The sequence below is a fragment of the Oryctolagus cuniculus genome, chromosome 5 (genome assembly GCF_964237555.1).
Source record: "Oryctolagus cuniculus chromosome 5, mOryCun1.1, whole genome shotgun sequence".
Lineage (NCBI taxonomy): Eukaryota > Metazoa > Chordata > Mammalia > Lagomorpha > Leporidae > Oryctolagus > Oryctolagus cuniculus.
In genome coordinates this window covers 133,843,194-133,870,904 of record NC_091436.1, presented here as the reverse complement: position 1 = coordinate 133,870,904, position 27,711 = coordinate 133,843,194, and the positions used below count along the sequence as shown (strand labels likewise).

The 27,711-nt window shown below is 42.2% G+C and overlaps 1 protein-coding gene and 1 long non-coding RNA gene across 5 annotated transcripts in view; both read right to left on the bottom strand.

Moving 5' to 3' along the window:
• The window catches only part of FKBP5 (FKBP prolyl isomerase 5), a 133,487-nt gene that overhangs the window by 31,816 nt on the left and 73,960 nt on the right, over window positions 1–27,711 (bottom strand). For all 4 annotated transcript variants that reach the window (XR_011388695.1, XM_008262824.4, XM_002714639.5 and 1 more), the window contains 2 exons: window positions 16,014–16,156; window positions 14,993–15,107 (listed from right to left, as the gene is read on the bottom strand). Coding sequence is in view for 3 of the 4 variants with exons in the window: in XM_008262824.4 (XP_008261046.1) it covers window positions 14,993–15,107; window positions 16,014–16,156 (258 nt within the window). In the remaining variant the exon portion in view is untranslated. The remainder of the gene's footprint in view (window positions 1–14,992; window positions 15,108–16,013; window positions 16,157–27,711) is intronic.
• LOC138849671 (uncharacterized) lies at window positions 17,591–23,298 on the bottom strand. Its single transcript, XR_011388696.1, has 2 exons — window positions 21,231–23,298; window positions 17,591–20,859 (listed from the first exon to the last, which is right to left on the bottom strand). It is a non-coding gene; the product is annotated as an uncharacterized lncRNA (long non-coding RNA).

The window sequence follows — 27,711 nt, the reverse complement described above, 5'->3', positions numbered from 1 at the left end:
AAGCCACAACCTTGTAATACTGACCATATCTGGAACGTTAGAGCAAGAGGAGGTATCACAGCCTCAGGCTATATACAGGCCATAGCTCTTTACATCCACAAGTAGTAAATGCTATCACTTGCTGAGTTAACTGGTTTCTAAAGTTGGAACACTGGTGAGACAAGTTCTGCAAGACTGCTGACAAGAACTCACACACCACTTGGAACCACAGAAAGACTGCTGACTGCCATAGCAGGGGCCTGGTTCTTGGTGCCTAGCTCCTATACAGCCAGTTACTCTTTTCTTCTTCTTCTTCTTCTTCTTTTTTTTTTTTTTTTTTTTTTGACAGGCAGAGTGGATAGTGAGAGAGAGAGACAGAGAGAAAGTTCTTCCTTTTGCCGTTGGTTCACCCTCCAATGGCCGCCACGGCTGGCGTGCTGCGGCCGGTGCACCGCGCTGATCCGAAGGCAGGAGCCAGGTGCTTCTCCTGGTCTCCCCTGGGGTGCAGGGCCCAAGCACTTGGGCCATCCTCCACTACCACAGCAGAGAGCTGGCCTGGAAGAGGGGCAACCGGCAACCGGGAAAGAATCCGGTGCCCCGACCAGGCCTAGAACCTGGTGTGCCGGCGCCGCTAGGTGGAGGATTAGCCTATTGAGCCGCGGCGCCAGCCTCTTTTTTTTTTTTTTTAATATCAATTTTAACAATTGCTACCAAAGAGAACTTTAGTAGCTCTGGCTGTGGAAGACCTGTGGTTGCTTTTGACCTTGGTTTTTTTTTTTTTTTAGTGCAAATACTAACTTAATAAATATTTAATAATAACCGTCATGACTCACTTGGGACCTCAGCCTCTCGGGCTCAGACGGTCGGCTGCTAATCCCAACCAGCATGATTTACGGGAAGCAAATGATCTATGACGTGCCAGAGAGAATAAAAGGACATACAGGATGCTTCTACTTAGGGCTTTCTTGGTAGAGAAAGAAATAAACAAGTTAAAAAGAGACATCTTCTCTTGACTTGAAGTCTATGTATCTTAAAGGGGGGAGGTCCACCAAACCCCACAAAGTCAAACCAAACCAAATTACCCAAGCTTAGCTGCGCAATCCGAGTGTAACCACATCAAGTGAGCCTGGTCCGATGCAAAACATCATTTAAACTGGAGCTCTGACTTATTGTTCTCTTACTGCCCTGGAGCAATTTTGTTTTGAAGAGCACAGAACACCCTGTTCTGAATGTGGCTGGCACATGAACTCGATGTGCTGACAGCAATTTGTACTCCGATTAAAATAGGGGGGGAGAAAAAGGAAAGAGAGCACACAGCAGTAACAAAAACTGGAATGCAAGAACCCAAAAACTGTACAGTTTGTATTTCAGGAAGCAAAACTGAGAAAGAGGCTCCATAACTTAAAAAAAAAAAGTGCTGTAAACGCTCCAGCCTAAAGACGTTAGCTCTGGTAAGTGTCTGTTTTTCCCTTTTCTAATTATAGTAGTTGGTGTCTGATAGCTTTGCACTCATTCCCAAAACAATTACTGGGTCATGGGGATCTGAATGGGGATGTTGTAACTGCATCACTACTAGACAAGACTGGCATTTGGCCCGAGAAAGCCAGGTTGTGACAGGTTACTCTCACTGGGCAAGGATTTTCTCTGCTGCCTGATTCATGCCAATTGAGCTTTCTGTCTGCCTGTGGCTCTTGCTCAATAGAACAGGGTATCTAAGAGCGAATGGGGTCCTGATAACCTCAGGAAAAGGCCGGCAGAGGTGGATTTCTAAAAGCAAGGGGCATATTAATCACTGACCATGAAAATATGGTTCTATCAGGCATGGTGGTCAAACTTCCCCCAACTGTCTCTGTACTGGTCTGTGCCACTGGAGATGAACAAGTGCCACTGCCGAGCTCTCTGGGGACTGAGAGGCAGATGCTGACTGAGGGCAGGGGTGGAAGCTGGCTCTTGCAGCAGAATGACATTTATGTAAATGACTCGGATTTCTTAGTCTAAACAGGAAGCATACACCCAGCAATACCTTCTCTACCAACACAAACCATATCACTCTTCCTTTTATACCATATAGCACTTGAGCTAGACCTGGATTCTAGTCTCATTTTGCCACTCAACAATCGTGGCTTCGGCTAAGCTCAGTGACGGTCTGGAGTTCAGGTTCTTCATGCACAGAAGAGGGATGGATGAGCAGCTGAATTAAAGCTTTTAGATCAGCACCTGACACTCACTCACTCATATCTGGGGGTGCCTGCTGTGTGAGAACATGGTGTGAAATGTTCAGAGATGAGCTCAATGAATGTTAGCTACGATCATGTTGCTGAATTTGTGGTGTGTTCACAAGATGGAAATGTTTTAGAACTCTAAGAAAACATTTAATGGTTCCACACAGAGTTCTGTCGATGTAGGAACAAAATTCCTAGGAGGAAAGGCAATGTCTTATACTTCTTTTGTACCTCATAGTGATCCACACACAGTTCAGGCCAGAAAGCAAATATTTACTTAATGACTAATCTGAAAACAGGGCATGAAGGGTGGTAATTGCCACTAATTTATAGGAATTTTTCTTCTTCAATCCATGAGTCACCACTCTTATTTTGGTAAATTCCAGGAGGTTATTCACATTTTTACTGATATGGAGCTTTTTTAAAAAATACTATTCTAAAATAAATGATCCATTGTTTTTTTTTTTTTTTAATAAAAAATAAAAACTGGGGCAGGCATTTAGTGCAGAAGTAAAGATGCCTGCATTTCTTATCAGAGTGGTTGGTTCGAGTCCCAGTTCCTTCACTTCTGCTCCAGTTTCCTGTTAAATGTGCACCATGGGAGGCAGCAGGTGATGGCTCAAATGGTTGTGTCTTTGCCACCCATGTGGGAGACCTGGATTAAGTTCTGAGCTCCTGACTTCAGCGTGGCTTAGCCCTGTTATGGGCATTCAGGAAGTGAACCAGCGGATGGAAGATCTCTGTCTGTCTTTGTCAAATAAAATGAAAATAAATAAAACATTTAAAACACCCAACTGTTTTCTACTATGATTTTACTCCATGTGGAGACTTCTGAAAGAAAGGATCTAAATAAATTCAAAATATTTGAGAGAATAAACATCATCTATTTTAGACCAACTATCATAATACACTATTTTGTGAAAACATATAATAAAAGGGTTTCAGGAATTTGCTTTCTCTTCCTGGACTTCCTTGTGTGAAAAACAAACAAAACCCTCACAGTTCTGTCAGATCTCAACATGGACATACATAGAATCTTTACTCTATTTTCAATTTTTAGTATTGTTTTGTTTTTAGTGTTTCATTTATAAAGAAAATATAGCTATATTTTTCTGTTGTGATAATTTCACTTTATGAAACCTTTTGTCTTTAATAAGAGACTTTATCTCATGCATAATTTTTGCAATTACTGACTTGAGTGGTTTTATCTTTGTATTAGGTTTCTTATACAGTGTTTTATTTTTGTTTTTATTATTTTTGCTGGATTGATGAAGCTTTCTTTGTTCTTCTTATTCTCAACTCCATACTGAGTGATTTGCAAGTTTTACATGCTGGTCTTTAAATTTAATTAATTATTTGAAAGTCAGAGAGAAAGAGAGACACAGAGAGATCTGCCTTCTATTGGTTCACTCCCCAAAATACTGCAACATTCAGGGCGGGGCCAGGCTCAACCCAGGAGTCAATCACGGTCTCCCTGGGGGGCTGGGACCCAACCATGTGAGCCATCACCATTGCCTCCCAAGGTGCACATTCGCAGAAAGCCAGAGTCGAAAGTGGAGCTGAGATTTGAACGCAGGCACACTGACATGAGACATGGGCAGGCGGCATCTCAAGCAGGGTCCCAACTGCTATGCCAGACATCTGTTTTTTTTTTTTTTTTCAATCATTTTTGAGAGGCAGAAAGGGAGAGACACACACACAGACATGTAGACAGACAGAGTTCTCAAATGCCCCCAACAGCAGAGGCTGAGCTAAGGCCCTCACCAGAAGCCAGGAACTCAATCCAGGTCTCCCCGACTGGTGACAGGAACCCAACTATTTATTTTATTTTATTTTTTTTTAAAGATTTACATATTTGAAAGACAGAGTGATAAAGAGAGATCTTTCATCTGCTGGTTCACTCTTTAAATGCCTGCAAAAGCTGGGGCTGAGCCAGGCTGGAGCCAGGAGCTCAGAACTCCCTTCCAGACTCCCACATGGGTGGCAGAGGCTCAAGAACTTGGGCCATCATTTACTGTCTTCCCAGGTGCATTAGCAGGAAGCTGGATCAGAAGCAGAGTAGCCAGGACTCACACTGGCACTCTGACATGGAATGCAAGTGTCCCAATTGGCAGCTTAACCCTCTGTGCCGCAACGTCTGCTCCAGGAACCCAACTACTTGGGCCACCACTGCTGCCTCCAGGCTCTGCTTTAGCAACAAGCTGGAAATCAAATCCAACCCAGGCATTCTCATATGGGACACAGGCATCTCAGCTGGGGTCTTAACCACCAGGCCAAACACTTGTCCCTATCTATACGCTATTTATTTTTTAAAAGATTTTATTTCTTTAAGATTTTATTTATTTATTTGAGAGGTAGAGTTACAGACAGAGAGGGAGAGATAGAGAGAAAGGTCCTCCATCTGCCGGTTCACTCCCCAGATGACTGCAACGGCCAGAGCTGGGCCAATCTGAAACAAGGAACCAGAAGCCTCTTCTGGGCCTCCCTATGTTGATGAAGGGGCCCAAGCACGTGGGCCAAAAGATTTTATTTATTTATTTTTTGAAAGAGTTACAGAGAGGGGAGAGGAGAGAGAAAAATCTTCCACTGGCTGGTTCACTTCCTGAAGACTGTTAGCAGTCAGGGCTGGGCCAGGACAAAGCCAGGAGCCAGGAGCTTCACTGAGTCTCCCACATGGGTGTCAGGGGCCTAAGCAGTTGGGTCACCTTCTGTGGCTTTTCCCAGATCCAGCAGGGAGCTGGATCTGAAGTGGAGCAGCGGTTATGGAATGCAGTTGGCTGCTTAACCTGCTATGCCACAACACCAGCCCCCTACAGGTTATTCTTAACAATACCAGCCTCCTACAGGTTATTCTTAACAAAACATTCCATTAAACGTTTAATGAATCATTTAAAGGTATATGCAGGTTCTTATTGTTCTTATTGGTTGTTGTTGTTGTTTTATCAACATTAAGCATTAATCTGCAGCAATTATCCTGGAAAAAGAAAATAAATTCATCCAATTATGCCTCCCCTTTCCATTTCCTATCCCTATCCATTGATACAATGACCCAGAAACCTAGGTCTAGAATGCGAAATTATTAATATCACCTCTAACATTACAGCTCTACCATTTCAGGGCCTCTCTGGTAAATGCATCCAATAGAGAAATTATTTTTTGCTCATCACTATTCTTTTTCTATTTAAGAATTATTTATTTATTTGAAAATCAGAGTTACACACAGAGAGAAGGAGAGGCAGAGAAGAGAGGTCTTCCATCCAATGGTTCACTCCCCAGTTGGCCGCAATGGTCAGAGCTGGGCCAATCCAAAGCCAGGAGACAGGAGCTCCCTCCAGGTCTCCCATGTGGGTGCAAGGGCCCAAGGACTTGGGCCATCCTCTACAGCTTTACAAGGCCATAGCAGAGAGCTGGATCGGAAGTGGAGCAGCCGGGACTCAAACTGGCACCCAAATAGGATGCCAGCATGCAGATGGTGGCTTTACCAGCTATGCCACAGCCCTGGCCCCAGACTTTATTTCTTATTTTTTTGTATATCCTACAATATTTTTTCAAAAAGAGAAACAGAAATAGTCTGCATATTCCAAAGAGTTAATTTTGTTCTTATATTTATGTAATTTGGCTGAGTACAGGATTCTAGGTTCCAAAAACTCATAGCTATAGACAATGCTTTATGTGCTATCTTTGGTATTTACTTCTTTTATAAGCTCATCCTTTATAAATTAATTAACTCATTTATTTGAGATGCAGAGAGATAGAGAACTCCCATCTGCTGGTTCACTCCCCTGATGCTCACAATGGCTGAAGACCAACGCCAGGAGCCAGGAACTCAGTCCGTGTGGCCCATGTGGGTGGCAGGAATCTAACTACTTGAGCCCTCACTGCTATCTCCCAGGGTTCGCATCAGCCGGAAGCTGCAGTCAGAAGCCAGAGCCAAGAATCGACCCCAGGTACTCAGATACGGGGACACAGCATTGTTAACCACTAGGTCAAACACCTAAACAGCCTTGATATCTACCTCATGAGTGAGATTTTTATTCCTCTGACATAACTTGTTTCCCCCTGGAAGAGTTTACAGTTTTCTTCTAAAGCTGTGGGCTCAAATTTCACTAGGATGTTTTGAGGTGAAAAATCACTCATTATTCTTGTTTGCCATTATCATTTGGCCCATTCAATTTTAAAACTCTTCTATATTCTCTAGGAAATTTTCTTTTACACGTTTGGTTAGACATGCATTGTCTCTCTGGGATTTATCAGCATGTCTTTGAATTTATCTTTAACCTTGCATCTGTCTTTCCCTTTTCCCTTTGTGTTTGAAGATATCCTTGACCATACTTCAGATCAGCAATTCAGACTTCGGGAACTTCCCATTTTGCTCTTCAGCCCTTCCTCTGAGTTATTTATTTAAAAGACAGAGTGACAGAGAGAAAGGAGAGACAGAATCTTCTATCTACTGGTCCACACCCCAAATGTTCGCAATGACTAGTTGTGGAGGGGGGCAGGTCAAAACCAGGAGCCAGGAACTTCTTTCAGATCTCCCATGTGGTTTCTGGGGCCCAAGGACTTGGGCTGTCCTCCACTGCTTTCCCAGGTGCATTAGCAGGGAGTTGGATGGGAAGTGGAGCAGCCGAGACTCAAGCGGCATACAGAACGCTGGTGCTGCAGGTCATGGCTTAACCCACTGCATCACAGCACTGGCCCTTCCTCTGGGTTTTAATTTGGATAAACATTATTGATTTCCAGACACTTTCTCATCCTCCCTTTCCTTTTTCAAGAGAATTTGGTTTTCTGCCTTAGGGGTTTAATACATGGTTAACTATCTCTAAAGACAGTAGTCAGTCTTGTTAACATTGTCTTCTATTATTTGTTAGTCCACCTTACTGCTTCTTTCTCATGATATTTGCTTATGAGTCTTTGTTGTCTGGAAGAATTCTGGGTGACCAAGTGACTGTGGTTACCTGGTACATTTTCTCTAAGCAGTAGAATGTGTTTTCATGGTGGGCTTTATCCCAAAAGGGTGGGCTTCCTGTGGGGATCCATGAGAATATCCCATAAATATTTACTGAGCAAGGCTGGGGACACCCTTCCCCACTGCTGATGTGTGGAGCAGTTTTACTTCAGGAGTAAAGCACTTCAGCATTACTCACTTGTCACCCCTTCTCCCCAGATCTGTTTTAAACGTTCAAAGAAACTTTATATTATCCTTCCGCACTCCAAGTCCTAACGCTTGAAGTCTTCTAGGCAGATCCCTATTTTATTTGAAAACCTGGTCTGAATGGCTTTGGCTTGGGGGCGAAACTCACATCCAGATGGACCCTAGAGTAGTTTCAGGCCTTGACTGCAAACCAGAATCACCGAGTAGTTTTAAAACAGTACTTGTGCCTGGAATTCCATCCTTTGAGATTTTAGATTCTTATACAACTGGTCTGAGGCCTGGGCGAAAGGATTTAAAATTTTTTTAAGTTTTAATTTCATTTTTATTTGAATGGCACAGAGACAGAGAACGATCTTTCAACTACTGGTTCACTCCCCAAATGCCCATTAAGGGCTGCAGCTGGGCCAAGACTAAGTAGGAGTCCAGAGCTCCATCGGGGTCCCCCGTGCAGGTCTTAGGGACCCAAGTACTTGAGCTACCATCTACTGCATTAGCAGGAAGCTGGGTTAGAAGTGCAGGCACCAGGACTTGAACCTGGTGAGATGTAGGAGTTCCAAGCCGTGTCTTAATCTCTGTGCCAAATGCCCATTCCAGCATCGGGATTTTTAAAAACTCCCCAGACAATTCTAAACTTGGCCAAGGCTGAGCACTGCTGTAGTGGAGGGTCACTGGCCCAGTTCTTCTGTACTGTTTTATTGCAGTCCTGATGATTACCCCATAGCCTGCCTTGGCTCCTTGCATATCAGATGATTGGGAGCTTGGCGTTCTGCTTGAATTTGTTGAGAACAGTGTGTGCCTCGGCAGAGGTCTGCTATACACCTGTTTTGGGTTGGGTTTGCTGAAGTTTGTTTCCATCAGCCCAATTTAAACTATTTTACAGAGCCCAGAAGTTTTTCATAATTTATGACTCACTTTTTATATTCTCCCATTTCCTAGCATCTATTATTGATTTTTCCCCTCTTTTTTTGAAAGTCTTTGTCCCCTCACTTTTTTTTTTTTATTTGACAGGTAGAGTTATAGACAGTGAGAGAGAGACAGAGAGAAAAGTCTTCCTCCCATTGGTTCACTCCCCAAATGGCTGCTATGGCCGGCGCTGTGCCGATCCAAAACCAGGAGCCAGGTGCTTCCTCCTGGTCTCCCATGCGGGTGCAGGGGCCCAAGCACTTGGGCCATCCTCCACTGCCCTCCCGGGCCACAGAGGAGAGCTGGAGTGGAAGAGGAGCAACCAGGACTAGAACCCGGTACCCATATGGGATGCCTGCGCCGCAGGTGGAGGATTAACCAAACGAGCCATGGCACCGGCCCCTGTCCCCTCACTTATAATTTTAATGGGTTAGGAGGTGAGTGGGAAAGAAGGCACTCCAAAAACGAATCTGCAGATCACTCTGCTGAAATCTTCACATTAAAAAATATTGCATGGGGGGCAGGTGTTGTGGTGCAGCAGGTTAGGCTGCTGCTTGGAACATCTGCATCCTACACCAGACTGCCTGAGATCAAGTCTTACCTCTGCTTCTGATCTAGCTTCCTGCTCATATGCCTGCGAGGTAGCAGATGATGGCTCAAGTATTTGGGTTCCTGACACCCACATTGGAATCCTGAATGGAGATCTGGATCCTGGCTTCAGCCTGGCCCAGCACTGGCTGTTGTAGGCATTTGAAGAGTGAATAATAGATGGAAGATCTCTCTCTCTCCCTCTCTTTCTGTTTCTCTGCCTTATAATAAATAAATAATGCCGACTGCCCGCATTCTCTGAATTTAAATGTGGGTAGAAGCATTGGGGCAAGAGGTGAGAGCCTGTTCCAACCGAGGTTGATAGATCAGCAGACGTGAGAGGCTGAGAGCTGAGGGAAGAGAACGGGTAGCTATTTAGAGGATTATGTCAATCAGACTGGATTTTCTAAGAAAGTAAAGCTTATAAGTACTGGTGCGGCCATTACTGGCAATTAAAGTAAAGTGTGATGACTAAAGTATCAGTCATCATAGCCATGTCAGTCAGAGTACCTTGGAACACTGTGACTTTTTCATTACTTTAAATGGAAAATAACAATGCTGAATAAAAATCACAAAACGGTCATCTTACCTGACAGGAGAAAAAGCACAAGGGACAGAGTGTGAGGACTGATTTGTTAGCAGTAGGATACTGATACACAGTAAAAAAAATTTTTTTTTAGAGAAAGAACAAATTCTGTCAAACAAATGTAAGTTCTTTCTTCCACATAGAAAAGGAAGCCCAGGATCACAATTAAGTAAAAGCCTTGGTTCAGTCCCTTAAGTAGACACAAAAGTAGTTTGAAGAGCAAAATTAGAGACGCATTAACCACGAGCTCTGGGTCAACCCTGTTACAGCCTCAAGGACTTACTGATGGGTTAGACACAGGAGATAGGAGAGGTGTTAGGGATTTCTTTCCTCAAGTCCATTTAAAGGAAGCAAAAAAAAAAAAAAAAAAAAAAAAAAAAAGAAAGAAAAGAAACATGACATTAGGTTTAGGAAAAAAGAAATTAAATGTTTGCCACGTGCTAGGCATTTTTCTTCAAAACTGTTATGACAACCTGTGGGAGTAAAAGATTATTATTCTCATTTCATAGATGAGAAAACTGGATGTGAAGGTAGTTAAATAAATTGTCTAAATTCACAGAAATATCAGGTAGTAATTCTAGGATTGAAAACTCCAAAGCTCATCACTTCCAAAGCCCACGTCCCCTCCCCACACTGCTCCATGGCCACCCTCACACAGGAATGACAAGCTCATTAAACTGTCGTGTCTGTGGTGACACTGTCAGGGATGGGCCCTGTCTTTGTGCTTTCATTCTAGAGCCAGCCCTGGTTCCAGTTGTACACCTGGTTTTGACTCTAAGAGTATGGATGATGCTACAAAGAGAAGGGCAAACCTAACTACGAAGGCTTCAGGAGGAACTAGGTGATCTTGGCTTTGAACAGGAACCACTTTTAAGGCTACCTCCTTCCCTCTCCCCCACACAGTAGCTAACCTGTTTAAGAGGGAAGGCAGGACACCTCAACCTTGGTAAATAAAAATTCACTACACTAAATTTCTATAAAATTGATTTGTTCCAGAAAACCAAAAAGGCTTCTGGGAGAAAAAGTAAAACATTTACTCTACAATTTCCTGGGAAAGTACATTCTAACAAGATGAGAGACAGAAGAATACTTATTACCCCTTCTTAATATATTTGGAAACAGGAAAATATAAAGTTACATAAAGGATTATTTAAATATATTTTAAAAGTTTCATCCACATTATGCTATCCTTTATGGAAAAAAACAGGGATTATAAGAAAAAAACCAATCATGTATCTACTCATTTCTGAAAAAGAAAGACAGGAAGAAAAACTAGGAATTAGTGAGATTGTTACCTACAGGGGTAGGGGGAACAGCATTCAAATAATGTGAACAGGTTAGTAGGGATGAAGGGGGAATAACATTTCCAAGTGCATGCCTTTTGTACAGGTTAGAACTGTACTATGTCACAAGCCCAAAACACAAACAATCAAAATCAGCTTGAGTGTGAGGAGAACCCACACTGGAACACCTAGGAACAAATAAAATGTACTGCAAACGAAATGTAGCCACGCTGAAGGGAGAGGGGAAGTAGCAACTTGGAAACATAGTCTTGAACTGTATGCTATAAGGCTAACAAAAGAAATGATATACAAACAGTTCCTAGTTAGGGTATTTATTTTCTACAGCGGTACAGGTTAGCAATTCTGAAACTACTTTACGGATCTACTAGGACTGTGTAAATAGGTAGGTGTATGGCAGATGATGAGAGCAAGGTGTCTCACTCCTGGAAGAAGCTGTCAGTGAGCTAAGGAGGAAGAAGCCTGTCGGGCTGAAAGCGGCAGTCAGATGGTCTCCTGGCTTTCAGACGCAGACTGACAGATATGTGTGTGCTTGTGTGCTGAGGCACATGTATTTCCTAGCTCTGTGGGAAACAGATTCTAGAAGCAGTGTCGGGCAGGGCACACCTAGCACCTAGATACTAATTTCCAAATACAAACAGCCAATAAAAAGAATCAGGGTTCCTTGGAGAACTGGTTGATTCCAGGCCTGGGAGAAGCAAATTTTAATTAAGGTGAATCCAGAGCATTTTGTGGTGCTAGCAAGTAAGGAAGTGCAAACAAATAAACAAACAAAACTAGGATGGTGGTATACAGCCAACTTGAAGGAGTTTGCAATGGTCAACTTGACAACTGAAGCCACAAAATAAACCAGAATAGTAAGGAGTAATAACTTATGGAATAAAATAAGTATCCATTGGTCAACACAGATACAAATAAACAACTAAATAAATATACAAGGTAGGGGGACACGGCGTTGTGGCACAGCAGGTTAAGCCTGTTTGCTGGCATCCCGTATCAGTGTGTTGGTTTGAGCCTGGCAGCTCTGCTTCCAATCAAGCTCTCTGCTAATGCTTTGGGAAAGGCAGCAGGAGATGGCTTAAAAACTTGGGCCCCTGTCACCCATGAGGGAGACCCTGATAGGGTTCCTGGCTCCTGGCTTTGGCCCGGCCCGGCTCTGGCTGTTGTGCCATTTGGGGAGTGAATCAGCAGATGGAAGATCCCTCTCTTTGTCTGTATCTCCCTTTCTCTCTATCACTCTGCCTTTCAAATAAATGAATCACACATTTTAAAAAAGAGAGAAAGAGAAGTCCTTCATTACAGAATAATTCCAACTAATATATATAGAAGGAATAATGGAAACACAAAAATCACCTTTAGTCAAATAACAAAGTAACAACCGTAGCATATAAAAATCATTAATGGATGCTAACATGAGTATGCAAATACATGACCTGAAACAAGACATTTACAGAGTCTCCTCCTATTTCCCTCTCATGAGGTATTTAGTAATGATAGAGGAAAACAGAAGAGAAACAGGGCAGAATCCACCTTCATGGAGTGGCCTGTAATAGCACCAGTAATGAGACATCACGCACCTCCTGATAATGATGAACTGAGAAAGGCCTGACATCAGTTACATGGCATGTTCCCCAATCTAATCCTTGAAAACATCAAACTCAAACTGAAGAATATTCTACGGTTGTCTTCAAAAGTGTCAGAGTCACGATAAGCAAAGGCTGAATGAAGATCTATCATGGGCTGAAGGAGAAGACATGACAACTAAATACAGTGCTGGGGCCTGAATTTGACTCTGGACCAGAAAAGGAGAGTGAAATTCAAACGATATCTGCAGAACAGTTAATGAGGCATCAAAATGTTCATGGAAAATATGGATTTAAATTTTTTGTGGCAAAATAAGCTTATATTTTAATTCCATGTTTTGTGAACTTTTTAAAATTCCTTTTACATTGTATCAATGTTAATTTCTGGATTGTGGTTATGTATACTGTGGTTAGGTAAGATCTTAACATTAGGGAAAGCTGTCAAGCACAAAATGGAATTTTCTATATTAGTTTTACAGCTTTTCTGTAAATCCAAAATTACTTCAAAACAAAGGATTAAAATTGACTCCCATTAAAAATATTACTATAAACAAGATTTTATGTAATTTGACTTGCTCCAAAGTCATCTCCTCAGTAATAGTTTTGTGGCATTGTCCATAATTGGGGAAGTTTTTCCTTTTAATTTCATTGTCAAAAGCTTCTAGTTCAAAAATACCTGTTGGGGCTGGTGCTATGTCTGGTGGGTAATGCCACTGCCTGTGGCGTCAGCATCCCAAGAGTGCCTGTTTGAGTCCCAGCTGCTCCACTTCCAATCCAGTTCCCTGCTAATGCACCTGAGGAAGCAGCTGAAGATGGCCCAGTGCTTGGGCCCCTGCACCCATGTGGGAAACTGGAAGAAGCTCCTGACTTCAGATCAGCCCAGCTCTGGCCATTATAGCCATTTGAGCAGTGAACCAGCAGATGGAAGATACCTCTCTCTCTAGCTCTGCCTTTAACATAAATAAAATAAAAATTAAGAAAAAAAAAGTGGCTCAGCCCCCAAGAGGCTTTAAAAATACTGAATCTGGGGAGCTCCTATATCATAGGAAGAAAAAAAATCCATTTTGTATATATGAGTATGTTTGGAAATTTTCATAATAAAAATTTAAACTATATATTATGGACAAGCTTTGTAAGTGTTTATTAACACAGTAAAGATAACTTTCTATTATTCCCGACTTTCGTAAATATTTAGAATTCTGTCATGGATTTTTAGGGCTAGTAGAACCTTAGAAATCCACATGTCCAGTCATGCTACATTAGGAAGGAAGCTAACGGTCAGAGGGGAGGCCTAGTTAGGAACAGTGAAGCTGGAGCTACACTTGGAACTCCATCTCCTGACTCCGTCTGGGGCTGTTTCTCTCACAGGATACATATGAACTCTTTTCTACCTATTCTAAAACTTAGTATAAGTGACAATGATCTAAACACTTCTACTGAAATAATATGGTAGTAATACTTGTAAATGCTTTCAATTTTAAAAAAAAACACTAAATTTGAATGAATTTGTTAGACTTGCAGAAATGAAAGATGGGTTCATGTCCCCATTCCTGTTTAGTAATTTGATTTTTCCCTCCATGTTTTCTCACAACTTCCTTTTCAACTACTTCAGACCAGTAATGTTACCTTTCAAGCAGACATCCACCCACAAAGCTCTTACTGAACACTAACTATAGTGTCAGGCATTGTAAATGATGCTGAAAACAAAAAGTAGAAGAAATATTCTGGTCCTCAAGCACTCACTGTATGCTAAGGATGATGGGCAAATGCTGATTACAATATAAAGTGACAAGAGATATGCACAGTTGTACACACACGTGGAAGGAAGAATAATCAGCTACCCTAGTCCTCAGAAGTCCTTATTCCTGCTTAGCAAATGAAGAAATGGAATAGCTTTAGGTTGCTAGTAATCCACAACGAAGGACCTGGACCCAGTGAAATGTCCACTAGTATCCAAATTTGACTTGCTGAGAACTATTTTTTATCTTGATGACAGCTAGTAAAATGTTTGAGGGTCTTGAGAGGATTACAATGTACTGCTCTGTCTAGTAACTTTATAATCTTGGACGACATATGTAACCTCTCTGAACTCACTATTCTCACCCAGGGATAATACATCTTATCTCATAAGGTTACTTCATGAAATAAATATGTGAAGCAATTAATAAACTTTTTGACACATCAAATAGTCCATAGATTAAAAATTCTTCAATGGATGGGATTTTTTAAATAATAGTAGATGCTGTCATCTTTTTTTTTTTTTTTTTTAGATTTATTTATTTATTTGAAAGTCAGAGTTACAGAGAGACAGGGGCAGGGAGAGAGAGAGAGAGAGATATCTTCCATTCTCTGGCTCACTCCCCAAATGGATGCAATGGCTGGGGCTGGGCCAGGCCAAAGCAGGAGTTTCATCTAGGTCTCCTATTTGGGTGGCAGGGGCTTAAGCACTTGGTCCAGGCCATTAGCAGGGAGCTGGATCAGAAGTGGAGCAGCAAGGGCAGGAACCAGCACCCATATGAGACGCCAGTATTGTAAGTGGCAGCTTTACCTGCTATGCCACCATGCTAGCCCTATTCAATATGTTTATTTCAGAATGTTGAATTTTAAAAAAAGTTCTGCTTCATCCATGTATATGGAACCTAACTTTTAAGGTTTAGTTCTCTCACAGCAATACTTACTTTCCACTGTTGCTCCTTCGTTTGGGTTTGAATATCCCTCTCCCTTTCGTTTGATTCTGCGAATGATACCTGCATCTTCAAATAAATCCTCTCCTTTGAAATCAAGGAGCTCAATCTAGAAAGGAAAAAAAAAAGGGATCTGGTTGAGCAAAGACCAAACGAAGTCCATTTAGTCTTTTGCTTTACAAAATAAAACTCTGCTTTTACAAAAATGTACTTATCCCTGCATCTTAGAGTTATTGGAAAAGTAGGAGGAAAAGGACACTGCTCTTTTTACAAATGCGTAGATGGAACTTCATGTAATGATAATGTTTAGCACTACTCCTGAGAGGCTGCAGTGCAGAGACAGACAGGAAATACTAGGAACACTGCCTTGTGGGCAAAAGGCCAGAACTACAAGGACTGGCGCAGAACTATTTTGTTTGACTTTGAGGCCACCACTTTCCCACCCAATTTATGAAGTTGCCTTAGTAAAATTGAGCAACAAATCCCATGTGTCTGGCTGACAACTGATTGAAGGTGTATTTTATCTAGTTAGGGTAGCTTTTTAAATTAGGTTTTGCTAAATATGTGCAATTCAACACAAGATGAATAAAAACTCCACCTACTGCTTCTATTGAAGGGGTAAGATCTGTGACATTTATAAACCTTGATAGCATGAAAATACCTACCAACTCAGGATAGGCATATTTCCACACTTGTCTCCAGCATTTCCACCCTATCTTCAGGTCACCTTTGAGCATGCTGTACTCACACCACTAACCACAGCCTTTATTTCTAAGTCAAATGTCTTTTGTTTATTTGGATATGACCTTTCTGTGCCAGAGATACGTTTCTAAGAAAGCACTGGCACACACCCCTTCAGTTTGTGGGAAACAATTCAAGAAGCTGGGCTCCAAAATAAATAAGTTGGATTTGATTCTCCTCTCCAAACTTCACTCCTTGTTCCACTGCCTGTTGCTACAAAGAGAGCCCTATAGCACAGCAGATGCTGACAAGGCAACCTCACACACATACTTGCCTCAAAAAAGAGCGTTGCATTGGAGGGAATTTTGGGGAGACTGCCAGCAGAGCCATATGCATATTCTGGCTTGCACAGCAAGTGGCAGATCTCTCCTTTCTTCATGGTGGCCACCCCAATGTCCCATGCCTTGATAACTTGACCTGAGAAAGGAAAATGCAATTAAAATCTATCAGCCATATTTTAAAAGATTTAACTTTCATAAAACAAGAGTTCAGAAAAATTTCCAATTCTTTATGTACTCAGCTAACAAACATGAGCTAAAAGATGACAAAACTCAGCAGAAACTACACACAAAGAAATAAATTACGATTTTTTTTGGAAGGCTATCAGAGAAGATTCTCTGCTGAGTAGGATAAATGTAGCATCAATTCCTAAATTAAGATCAAGTTTTTCAAAAGTAGCAGTAACATAATCCACAAAATGTGGCTGTGTTGCAATTGTGGTTTAATTTATCATTTCAGCCTTAATACTAAATGCATGTTTTCTAGGCAAAGATGGGACAAAAATAGTATAGAAACTGGAGTTTGTTCTAAAGAAGCTGTAATTTAGTTTGGTAGACAAAAATAAGACCTTTCTGTGAAGTATACATTGTATAAAAGGAAAGTATAAATTGTATAAAAGGGTCCATGAAACAAATTTAATCTTAACATTTAGAATCAGAAAAATGTTTCTTCAAACAAATGCCTTTGTCCTTTTACCAAATCACAGTGATAGAACTCAGAATATTTAATTTTTTCCAGTTCCAGGTAACTAAAAAAGTCACATTTATTGCTTAACTGTAGAACTGTTTTTGGCTATGTAATCACAATGCCAATATTCACAGCTTTTATCATGTCCAGCATTATTCACTTTATCCTACTGCACAGTCTCTAATCCTCTAGAAAACCACAGAAAAGGGAGGCCTTTAAAACTTGAGGGGCTAAGTTAACCAAAATCTTAGGTATTCAAAGTGGGGTCAAATCAGCACCAAAGCCCTGAGGAAGTCCTTTTTTTTTTTTTTTTTTTTTTTTTTTTAAGATTTACCTAGTTATATTTGAAAAGCAGAGTTACAGAGAGAGAAAGAGAGAGAGAAATCTTCCCATTCATTGGTTCACTCCCCAAATGGCCACAATAGAAAGCTGGGCTGATCTGAAGCCAGGAACCTGGAGCTTCTTCCATGTCTCCCACATGGGTGCAGGGGCCCAAGGACTTGGATCACCTTCTACTCCTTTCCCAGACCATAGCAGAGAGCTGGATCGGAAGTGAAGCAGCCGGCACTCAAACCAGTGCCCACATGGGATTCCAGCACTGCAAGTGACGGCCTCACCTGCCAAGCCACAGTGCCGGCCCCCAAGGGAGTCAATTTTGAAGTGAGCTGTTTGCTCCCTTGGGCTGAGAGAGAGCTGACAGTCGGAGGTGTTTTACTAGGGGTAGAGCAAGCATTTGTTACTCAAGACTTCAGCTTAGTCTTTGTTAAATACTATAACTTTTAAAACTATCAGCTCCATTTATTTGAGTGAAAAATCTATGTAAATGCATGCCTCTACATGTCTATTATTAAAAGACACAGGGAAGATGCAAAGCAAAAAGTGGAAGGTCATTTGCGCCCTCCTTGTAGGAAGCCACTGTCATGCTTCTCTTTCATCTTCCTAGTGTGTGCGGTCACTTCTTTAAAAATGCAAAGCATGGAACCGGCGCTGTGGCAGCAGGTAAAGCTGCAGCCTGCAGTGCCGGCATCCCATATGGGCGCCAGTTCTAGTCCCGGCTGCTCCACTTCCAATCCAGCTCTCTGCTGTGGCCTGGGAAAGCAGTGGAAAATGGCACAATTCCCTGGACCCCTACACCAGCATGGGAGACCCAGGGGAAACTCCTGGCTTCTGACTTCAGATCAGCATAGCTCCAGCCATTGCGGCCATCTAGGGAGTAAACCAGCGGACAGAAGACTCTCTCTCTCTCTGCCTCTCTGTAACTCTGCCTTTCAAATAAATAAATAAATCTTAAAACAAACAAACAAAAATGAGTGCCAAAGCATATACTACACATGTTAAAAAAATGTAAAACACAAATAACAGCATCTCACATTTTCGAGTTTGAATTGCTTTTTCATTTAATAGGCATCTTGGACTTCTTTCTTCATCAGTAGAAATGAGGCTATGCATTTTAGAAGTTAAAAGTCAGCCTGTTCTAATTCCCAGGTCACCTGGACTTGAGTCTCAGGTCTGTACTTTACTGGCTGAGTGGCCTTGTGCAAGCTATTTAACCCCTGTGTCTCAGTTTCCTCATTTGCAAAATGTAGGTGGTTACCAGTAACCTGCCATAGTTGTGATAAGAATTAGTAAGTAAAATGTCAAATGCATCGTGTAGAACATATATTTAATCAAAAAAGCCATCACCATCATTAACACAAATAGATTGACCTCATTCTTTCTTTTTTTAATAAAGTTTTATTTATTTGAAAGGCAGAGAGACAGGGAGAGGAAGAGACAGCTTCATTCATCGGTTCACTCTGCAGATGGCTGTAACATCCATGGCTGAGCCAAGCAGAAGCTAGGAGCAAGGAACTCCATCTAGGTCTCCCAAGTGGGTAGCAGGAACCCAAGTACTTGTGCCATCATCTGCAGCCTCCCAGGCACATTGAAAGGAAGCTGGAAGGGCAGGCACCATCTGCAGCTCCAGCATTCCATATGGGTGCTGGTTCAAGTCCCAGCTGCTCCACTTCCCATCCAGCTCCCTACTAATGTGCCTGGGAAAGCAGCAGAGGAAGGCCAAAGTGATTGGGCCCCTGCACCCACAGGGGAAACCCGTAAGAAGTTCCTGGCTCCTGGCTTTGGATAGGCCCAGCTCTGGCTGCTGTGGCCATTTGGAGTGCAAACCAGCAGATAGAAGCACTCTCTCTCTCTCTAACTCTACCTTTTAAATAAATAAATAAATCTTAAAAGAAGAAAGCTGGATTGAAAAGTGGAGGCAGCACTTGATCCCAGGCACTCTGATATAGGATGTGGGTGTCCCAAGTGGTGGGTTGACTGGCTGTGTCACAACACCCACCACTCAGTCCACAACATTCTTAATGGCTGCATAGTACGATAGTCTCCTATTGAGAAACATACTATTAACAGTGAGAATCGTGACCACATGTTTGCCTACTCTACTAAACTCCCTGAAGTGCAAGGATGATAATGCATTCTATATTTAGTATCTATTGCTCATTTGCCTTTTCAAAATAGCTACATCAGTGTATGCCCATCACACAGGCTCTCCTGTGAACAGTCCAGATTCATCAGAAAAAATATCCCAGATTTCCTATTGACAGGCTGCTTTCCTGTCACTGATGTTCTTCAAAGAGCCACTGAGAGTTCTGGCATTTTATTATCAACTTGAATATCGTAAGACAAATACCTTACACACCCCTTCAGGAAAGCTGTACCGTGAGGGAGTGCTATTGCAACAGTGCTCAAGACACTCAATTACGGAGGAGCAAAGGTCTCTACTGGGTGCTAGGAATAAGAGGGCAGGCCATTCCCTTCTTCCTTCCCAGGGACATGCAACACGGTGTCTACGGGAGGAGAAAGATACACACTTCTCTTTCTTGTTTTCACCAGGAGTGGTAAGCACTAAAATAGAGTCCACACCAGGAGCACAGAGGAGGAGGTGAGGGTAGGGGCAGTCAGCAAAAGCTTAATGCACAGATGGTATCTAGGCCAGGCCTTGGGAGCTGGACGCACAGCCCTGTCAATTAAATCCGAAGGAGCCCAGGCTAAATAAATCATGCGTGTGCCTCTGCTTTTCTTCTTTGGAACTTGGAAGAACACTGGGAACACAGAGGGCTCTTTCACACAAAGCTTCAGACACTGAATCAAATACACTGAGCAGGGAGCCAGACTGATAGGAACACAAGGGTGTTTCTCAAATTGCTGGCCTTGGTTGGGACTCTTTCTCAAAATATAGCATATCCCCTGATTTTTAAAAAATCATACATACTCAGAACATCTGGAAGGCATAGAGAGGCACAGAGAATACATTTTTTAAAACCTCTGAAATCTTAGCATGTGGCTACTACTGATTTGTTTCATTTCCTTCCAATTATATATGTACACTTTGTATATTAAATTTTCACATACTCAGTCATACGTGTTGGCGTTGTAGTGCAGCAAGTTAAGCCACTGCTGGTGACAACTGCATCCTGTGTCAGAGCACTGGCTAGCGTATCAGCTGCTCTGCTTTGGATCCGGCTTCCTGCTTGTGCTCTTGGTAAGGCAGCAGATGATGGCCCCTGCCACCCATGTGGGAGACCCAGATGGAGTTCCTGACTCCTGGCTTTGGCCTGGCTCAGACCTGGCTATCACAAGCATTTGGGAAGTAAACCAACAGAAGATCTCTCCCTCTCTTGTGATTCTTACTTTCGAATCAATCAATCATGAAAAAGAAAAAAGCACTTCTTGTATAGGATTGTTGTGTAGATCATTCTCTTAGAAGGCCAAGGCCCAGGGCTGGTGTTGTGGCAGGTAGAAGTGCTGCCTGCAATGCCTGCATCCCATTTGGGTGCCTCAAGTCCCGGCTGCTCCACTTCCCATCCAGCTCCTTGCTAATGGCCTGGCAAAAACAATGGAAGATGGCCCAAATGCTTGTGCCCTTCTACCACGCGGAAGGCCTGGAAGAAGGTCTTGGCTCCTGGCTTTGGCCTGGCTCAGCCCTGGATGTTGTGGTCATCTGGGGAGTAAAACAGTGGATGGAAAATCTCTCAGTCTCTTTCTGTCTCTCCCTCTCTCTCTGTAACTTTGACTTTCAAATAAATAAGTAAATGTTAAACACACACACACAAACACACACACACACACACAGGCCAACGCCTTGTTTTTGAGCGTGGCTGCAATGAGTTTTTTTTTTTTTTTTTTTTTTTGACAGGCAGAGTGGACAGTGAGAGAGAGAGAGAGACAGAGAGAAAGGTCTTCCTTTGCCGTTGGTTCACCCTCCAATGGCCGCCGCGGTCGGCGCGCTGCGGCCGGCGCACCGCGCTGATCCGATGGCAGGAGCCAGGAGCCAGGTGCTTTTCCTGGTCTCCCATGGGGTGCAGGGCCCAAGCACCTGGGCCATCCTCCACTGCACTCCCTGGCCACAGCAGAGGGCTGGCCTGGAAGAGGGGCAACCGGGACAGAATCCGGCGCCCCGACCGGGACTAGAACCCGGTGTGCCGGCGCCGCTAGGCGGAGGATTAGCCTAGTGAGCCACGGCGCCGGCCTGCAATGAGTTCTTTAAACCACACTCATGACAGAGCATTTACAATGTGGGTTTCTTTAAGTTGGAGCAAGTACCAGGAGACAAGACACTTACAAAGCAATCTGTATGCAGACTCCTTCCAGTAAAAATGTTCTGAATAACTTACTTATTTCACCTGCATTTCACTCACCCCTAAATCAATAGCCATCTTTAAAACTGCTTTTAGCATTTCACTTTAATTCTTTCCAGAGAATTCAACTTGGTTTTCATGGAAATAATTTTTTTATTTTACACTAACTGTACTGTTTTACATAACATCTAGTGAAATTCCAACTGATAACTCAGGAAAAGTCTGAGAAAGAACAAAGTGACACTGGAACTGCATGGACATTGGCCACCAGGCCTCAGTGTTGCTCAAAGCTGGCCGGGGGTTCGCAGGGAAGGCATGTAATTCTCCTTTGGACAAAAACATCAACATCAAACAAGGCCTCTCTGAGATAATGATTAAGTGAGACAAAACAAGAATAGGTCAAATCTTGTCTAAACTAGGACCAAAAAAATAAAAACAGAACCAAAAACCCAGTGGTTGTGTACCTTACAAAATACCAAATGTCCCCTTTTCCTGGCTAATATGAGTGACTGCTGGTTTTCTACCAGTTTCAGCTTTATTGTTTGATTGTAGCAAAATGCACATTAAAATTTACCACTGTAACCATCTAGAAGTATAAAGTTCAGTATTAAGCATATTCACTGTTGTGTAACCAATCCACAACCTTTTCATCTTGCAAAACTGAAACTTGTACCCACTAAACAGCTTAATTTCTTCCTCCGCCCAGCCCCTGGTGGCTACCATCCCACTTTCTGTTTTTATGAGTTTGAGTGCTCTAGATAGCTCACATAAAAGTGAGATCATACAGTACTTATTTTTCTGTGACTAGATCACTTTGCATAACATAGTACCGTCAAGGTTTGTCAATGCTGTAGCAAGTGTCAGAATTTCCTTCTTGTTTAAGACTGAATAATATTCCATGGCATGTTACACCACTTTTTGGTTATCTATTCCTGTTGAGGAACACTTAGATTGCTTCTACCTTTTGGTTACTGTGAATACCACCACTAGGAACGTGAATGTACAAATATCTCTTGGAGAACCTGCATTCAGCTCTTTTGGACAGACACTCAGAAAAATCGCTAGATCATATGGAAATTCTATTTATACTTTTTGAGGAACTGCCATTCTGCTTTTCACAGTGTCTGCCTCATTTTGCAATCTGATTAACTGCGCACAAAGTTTCCAATTTCTCTATATTCTCAACAACTTTTTAAAAATTTTTTCTACTTTTTAATTTTTATTTATTTATTTTAGTATCCATCATAACAGATGTGAGGTGATAAAACACTGTGGTTTTGATTTGCATTCCCCTAATGATTAGTGTTGCTGACCACATTTACATGTGCTATTGGCCATTTGTGTATGTTCTTTGGAGAAATGTCTATTCAGGTCCTTTCCCTACTTTTAGATCAGGTTATTTTGTTGTTTTCATTGAGTTTTAAGAGTTCTTTGTATCTTCTGGATACTAACCTCTTATCACAAATATGATTTATAAATCTCTCTCTCCTATTCTTTAGATTGCTTTTCATTCTGTTGTTGTGTCCTTTGGTGTACAAAAGTTTTGAATTCTGGTTTAGTCCAATGTATCTACTTTTACTTCTGCTATCTGTGCTTTGATGGGTCATATTTAAGAAATTACTGCCAAATTCAATGTCATGAAGTTTTGTTTTCTTCTGTGTTATTTACAGTTTTAGGCCTTATGTTTTGACCTTTGATCCATTTTGAGCTATTTTTTGCATATGGTGAAAGGTAAGGGTCAAATTCAACCGTTTACGTGTTGCATAATCCAGTTTTCCCAACACCATGTATTGAAAAGATTGTTCTTTTTTAGAGCTGGTACTGTGGCATAGTGAGCTAAACTTCCATCTGCAGCGCTGGCATCCCATATGAGTGCTGGTTTGTGTCCCAGCTGCTCCTCTTCCAGCTCTCTGCTCTGGCCTGAGAAATCAGTAGAAGATGGCCCAAGTCCTTGAGCCCCTGCACCCATGTGGGAGACCTGGAGGAAGCTCCTGGCTCCTGGCTTTGGATTGGCTCGGCTCATTTCCAGCCATTGTGGCCATCTGGGGAGTGAACCATGGATGGAGGACCTTTCTCTCTGTCTCTCCCTCTCTCTGTCTGTGACTATACCTTTCAAATTGAGAGAGAGAGAGCGAGCGAGCTTGTTCTTTCTCTACTGAGGAATAGGGATTAGGCCCATACTATCAATAATTTCACTTTTGATATATCATTTGCTATGACATTCCATTCCTGTAAGAAAAACATCTGGTGTATGGCAGGAACTCAGTAAATACTGCTGATCGGAACCTCCTTTGTTTTTATACATGGTTTGGGCTATGCTTAAAATCTAAGATCTGATGTACCTGGAAAGAGGCTGCTTGGGATTGAATATTGGCTTTACCACTTATTGTGCATCGTTGGGCAAATCACTTAACCTCTCTATACCTTAGTCTCCTCATATATGGACAAAGTCAAAACCACACCAAAATAAAAACAGTTAATTACAGCAGATACCAAAGCACAAAAGAAAAAGGTGGGAGCAGGATTTTAGTCTAGCAGTTAAGACGCCATTTTGGATGCCCACATCCCATATCTAAGTTCCTGGGTTCAGGGCCAGGTCCACTCCCGATTCTAGCTTCTTGCTAATGAGCATCCTGAGAAGCAACAGGTGATGGCTCAAGTGGTTGTATTCCTGCCACCCATATGGGTGAATAAAGTTAAACACCAAAGATGACACATGATTCCATTTATAAGAAATCCTCAAAAAGTCAGAACTATAGTAATAGAAACTAGATTAGTGATTGCCTGGACCCTAGATCCCAGGAAGGAAAGTGACTGCAAAAGGATCTAGGATAATTTTTAGGGGAGGAAAGTGACTGTGTATGCTTGAAATGATGACTTTTGGGGGCCAGTGTTGTGGCGTAGAAGGTTAAGCCACCTCCTGCAATGCTGGCACCAAACATGGGCACTGGTTCCAGTTCCAGCTGCTCCACTTCTGATCCAGCTCCCAGCTAACATGCCTGGGAAAGCTGGGGCTGGCGCTGTGGCACAGAGTGTTAAAAGCCCCAGCCTGCAACGCCAGCATCCCATGTGGGCGCAGGTTCCAGTCCCGGCTGCTCCACTTCCTATCCAGCTCTGCTATAGCCTGGGAAAGCAGTGGAAGATGGTCCAAGACCTTGGGTCCCTGCGCCCACGTGGGAAACCTGGAGGAAGGTCCTGGTTCCTGGATTTGGATCGACTCAGTTCTGGCCGTTGTGGTCATCTGGGGAGTGAACCAGCAGATAGAAGACCTCTCTTTCTCTCTGGCTCTACCTCTCTCTGAAACTCTGTCTTTCAAATAAAATAAATCTTAAGAAAAATAAAAAATAAAACTATCATATTAGTCCTTTAACACATATTTCCCCACCCCAGTACCCTCTATCCCATGATATTGATGGCTGAATAAATAAACAGATATTTTTACTAACAGTTGTAGATCACAATGCAGTAAGTAAGATTATTTAAAGACAGATCACTAATATTTACTTCAAGATGGTTTAATTTTAATAAGAGTGGGAAAGTACAGTTATGTCAAGAATCCAAAGTTATTAGTTTATTGCTCCCCTCAAGTTTGGAGGAGAGGAATATAATAGACAGGATGTTTATCTTTGTCATTCTCAGCTATGTTAGTCACATGCCAAGAGCATCAGCAGCAACGTCAATAACGCAGCCCTCTGTCAGAGTAGTGTCTATCTTCACCACGGCTTCATGTAAGTGTGGAAGGGGTGAGGTTTTAGTGCTCTTGGATTTTCTGACAACAGGGGTAGAAGTAATTCTTTTTATCCCCAAATCTATCTCCCCATTCCATCTTGGTGATTATGAATTTCTTGGGCACAGAGCAAAGGAAAACAAAAAGAAATCCTACTATTGAAATATATATAAAAACCCCAAGTCATTCTTACTTCAACTTTTTTAACGGGTTATGAACACTGTTCTAGGAATTCAGAAATTGTAATGCTGAGTGAGGGAAACCATCACCTTCTCATTCTCATTTCTGTTACATACTCTGTAGTGGTGGTAATGAGTTCTCTTGGATTGACTCAGTTTTGTCTTTCCCAACTTCCTGGGGGATGAAAAGATGTTTAAGCACCCTTTAAAAAGGTCTGTGTGCATGCATGGCAAACACTTGTAGATGGTGTTAGGACTCAAACTGTTATAACACAGTTATTACCATTCGACTATAAAGCTGATTAATAATCCTGACACTGTAACAGCACTAATAAACACTGCGTGTCACTGTGTGTTGGGCCGAATGCTAAGCAATGGGTGCATTATTTACTTAATCCTCAACATTACAGATAGTGATACACATATATAATAGCATATAATAAATATGTATCTGTATATACCAGATACATAAGATAAAGAAAAGTAAAGCACAGAGTTCAATAGATGGTACAGAAAAAGCAGTGGATACACACAATGTACAGGTGTAGCTCAAATTTGTACATCTCCCTTATCCAATTTTTAATCCAATTTTTAAAAAGATTTATTTATTTATTTATTTGGAAGGCAGAGTTGGAGTGGGAGAGGCTGAGGGAGAGAGATCTTCCATCCACTGGTTCACTCTCCAAATGGCTACAACGCCCAGAGCTGGGCTGGTCTGAAGCCAGGAGCCAGGAGCCTCCTCTGGGTCCCCCATGTGGGTACAGGGGCCCAAGTACTTGGACCATATTCCACTGCTTTCCTAGGCACATTAGTAGGGAGCTGGATCAGACTTGAACCAGCACCCATGTAGGATGCTGGGCATCTTCACCTGCTATGCCACAGCACTGGCCCCTCCATGCAATTTTTATGGTTAGGCTCTTAAAATCCTATTCTAAATATTGAAGTCATACTAGAATCTCAACATTACCATGACCTTTCATTGAAATATTTCTATTTATTCTCTTGGGAGAGGTATAGTACAAGGGGTCAGGAGAGTTTAATGGACAATCTTTATGCTAACTATATTTTTTTGACAGGCAGAGTGGACAGTGAGAGAGAGAGCGCACGGCGCTGATCCGAAGCTAGGAGCCAGGTGCTTCCTCCTGGTCTCCCATACAGGTGCAGGGCCCAAGTTCTTAGGCCATCCTCCACTGCCTTCCCGGGCCACAGCAGAGAGCTGGACTGGAAGAGGAGCAACCGGGACAGAATCCGGTGCCCCAACCAGGACTAGAACCCAGAGTGCCAGCGCTGCAGGCGGAGGATTAGCCTAGTGAGTTGCGGCGCTGGCCTATGCTAACTATTGAAATTATTTTTCTTCATTTTGGTGGTAGCTACTATAAAATATAAGCATGAAACTATACACTACCTAACCAGTGTTTCTTGTTTTATAGGCAACTGAGTACATTATGTAATAGAAGTTTCACCAGAAGTATGGTACTCTATTCTAATATTCCTTTTAAAAAAGAGATTTATTTATTTATTTGAAAGGCACAGTTACAAAAAAGAGAGATAGAGAGAGGGAATCTTCCATCTTCTGATTCACTCTCCAAAAGGCCATTATGTCCAGGTCTAGGCCAGGCTGAAGCCAGGAGCTTGGAACTTCATCCAAGTCTCCTATGCGGGTGGCAGGGGCCAGGTACCTGGGCTCTCTTCTGCTGCTGTCCTAGGTGCATTAGCATGGAGCTGGAATTGAAGGGGAGCAGCCAGGACTTGAACCAGTTCTCATATGTATGGAATGTTGGGGCCAAAGGTGACGGCTTTACCTGCTATGCCACAGTGCTGGCCCCCACCCCGTATCCTAATATTTCTAATTAGCATCTCAAGAAGGGTTCAAAGGTCTCTGTCATTATGTTTGCATTAGCCTTTTATGGTTTTGTGCCTGCATTCTTTATAGAAGGCACAAGAATGGACTAAAAACTAACCTTAAAGCTCTTTATGGACGCCTGCTTGATAAAGAAGGACACACCAAGTGGCTTCCTCATGTCAATGTACTACAAGGAATAATGAAAATAGCAACTCTGGCGTCCCGACACCCTGCGAGATGCTCTTCCCATGACACCACACTGTCTTTAAATAGTTATGTCTAGGTATGAAATCAACTGGAAGTTGTCTCTTTTCTCTTCCAACTTGTATTTTAAAAAAAGAACTCAGGAAATGTTTTTACTTAGTTCAAAATTCTAGGAAACATGACACACTCATTCACCACACTGTTTTACTGAGAAAGTCTGGGTAGACAAAATAGCAGTGTAAATTCTCAGCAACTCTTAATTCTACTTGCCAAGATAACTGCTGAGAGAGGACCTGTTATCTTAAATCAATCAGCTTTTTCAGGACAGAAATTATAAGGGTTGAATAAAAATATGGGGGACAAAGGAAATAAGGTGGTCTGATTAGGCACTCACTCTGAAGTCTTTTTTTTTTTAATTA